At 25.5% G+C, this 1,304-nt stretch overlaps 2 protein-coding genes across 2 annotated transcripts; both read right to left on the bottom strand.

Annotated features, from left to right (window-relative positions):
• Positions 1–132: 132 nt before the first annotated feature.
• Positions 133–501, bottom strand: EDI_032470 (uncharacterized protein; the record flags this gene model as incomplete). The annotated part of the gene is made up of 1 exon (XM_001741028.1): positions 133–501. One exon carries the CDS (start codon positions 499–501, stop codon positions 133–135), a length of 369 nt encoding a protein of 122 aa, XP_001741080.1.
• Positions 502–528: 27 nt separating this feature from the next.
• EDI_032460 (uncharacterized protein) lies at positions 529–981 on the bottom strand (the record flags this gene model as incomplete). The annotated part of the gene is made up of 1 exon (XM_001741027.1): positions 529–981. One exon carries the CDS (start codon positions 979–981, stop codon positions 529–531), a length of 453 nt encoding a protein of 150 aa, XP_001741079.1.
• Positions 982–1,304: the final 323 nt, after the last annotated feature.

Genomic DNA, 1,304 nt, shown 5'->3' with positions numbered 1-1,304 from the left:
TATTGACCTAGCCAAGTACGGTGCTCACTTTTCTATTGAGCGAGATTTTAAAATATCATCACTGAGTGAATTTAAAAGAACAATTAAATTTTAAAGACAGCTCAATTAAGTCTAATTGATTCTTCTTTTTCTTTATTTTGTTAATTTTTGTTGTTCAAAAGGAGATAATGATGATAAATTATAATGATTTGTATTATCTTTATTTAAAATAACATCATTATAAAGTGTTTTTCCATAATTTTTAACAACATCTTTTATTTTCTTTCCTTCACTTATTTCTGTAAGTGTTTTTCCATTTGTTTCATACCATTTAGGGAGTCTATCAAGTACCATTTCAATCATTTGTCCACCAGGTATTATTGATGTGATTGTTTTTGATATTGGTAGTATTTTAGATACTACTGTACTTGTTGTTTTATATAATTTACCTCCTATTCCTGCTATTTTCTTTCCAACACTTTTAAGTCCATTCTTTAGTTTCTTTAAGAACCCAAATCTCATAATAATCAAATGATATTAATTAGTTATTTATAGATAATCATCTACTTCATCTTCTTCATCTATTTCATCTATTATATTATCATTCACTTCTTCATTATTAAGTCTATTAGCAAATAATAATGGTTTTCTTTTTCTTTTTATTGATTTTCTTTCAGGTATTTGATTGATAATATTACTTGCTGTTTTAGTAATATCATTTGGTATTTCATTTTTAACTTGATTTAAATATCTTTTAGTTGCTCCAATAACATTTTCACCTGATGCTATTCTATTTAATGCTTCACTTGTAGGTTCTGCTAATTTATTCATTATTTCTGTTCCTTTTTTAATAATATTTCCACCTGGAATAAAATCAACAGCAGTATCTATTAATGGTTTTGCTTTTTCTATCATATTCCCACCTAATTTAGCACCAACTGCTAATGCAGCTGCTAATTTCTTTAATCCTTCTTTGAATCTTTTCCAATTACCAAACTTCATAAATGAAATAAAAGATTGAACTAATAAATCAAAATAAAGAAGATGAACTATAACGTTATTAAAGCATTAGATCAAGAAGAAACAGGTGACCTTATTAAATACTTTAATTATACAGATGGAATACTTGAAGCTAATTCAGGTGTTCATGATAATAAATGTTTATCAATTGATTCATCTGATCCACCATGTCCTGTACAAAAAGGAATGTATACAAAATTAAAATTAACAGATGAATCAATTCAAATTACAAATATAGATAAATCATCTATTACAGCATTAGTTAATATTAAAATTAAACCAAGTTCACAATTTTGGAATGAATT

The sequence above is a fragment of the Entamoeba dispar genome, genomic scaffold (genome assembly GCF_000209125.1).
Source record: "Entamoeba dispar SAW760 scf_1105229463497 genomic scaffold, whole genome shotgun sequence".
Lineage (NCBI taxonomy): Eukaryota > Evosea > Mastigamoebida > Endamoebidae > Entamoeba > Entamoeba dispar.
This window is presented reverse-complemented; position numbering and strand designations above follow the sequence as displayed.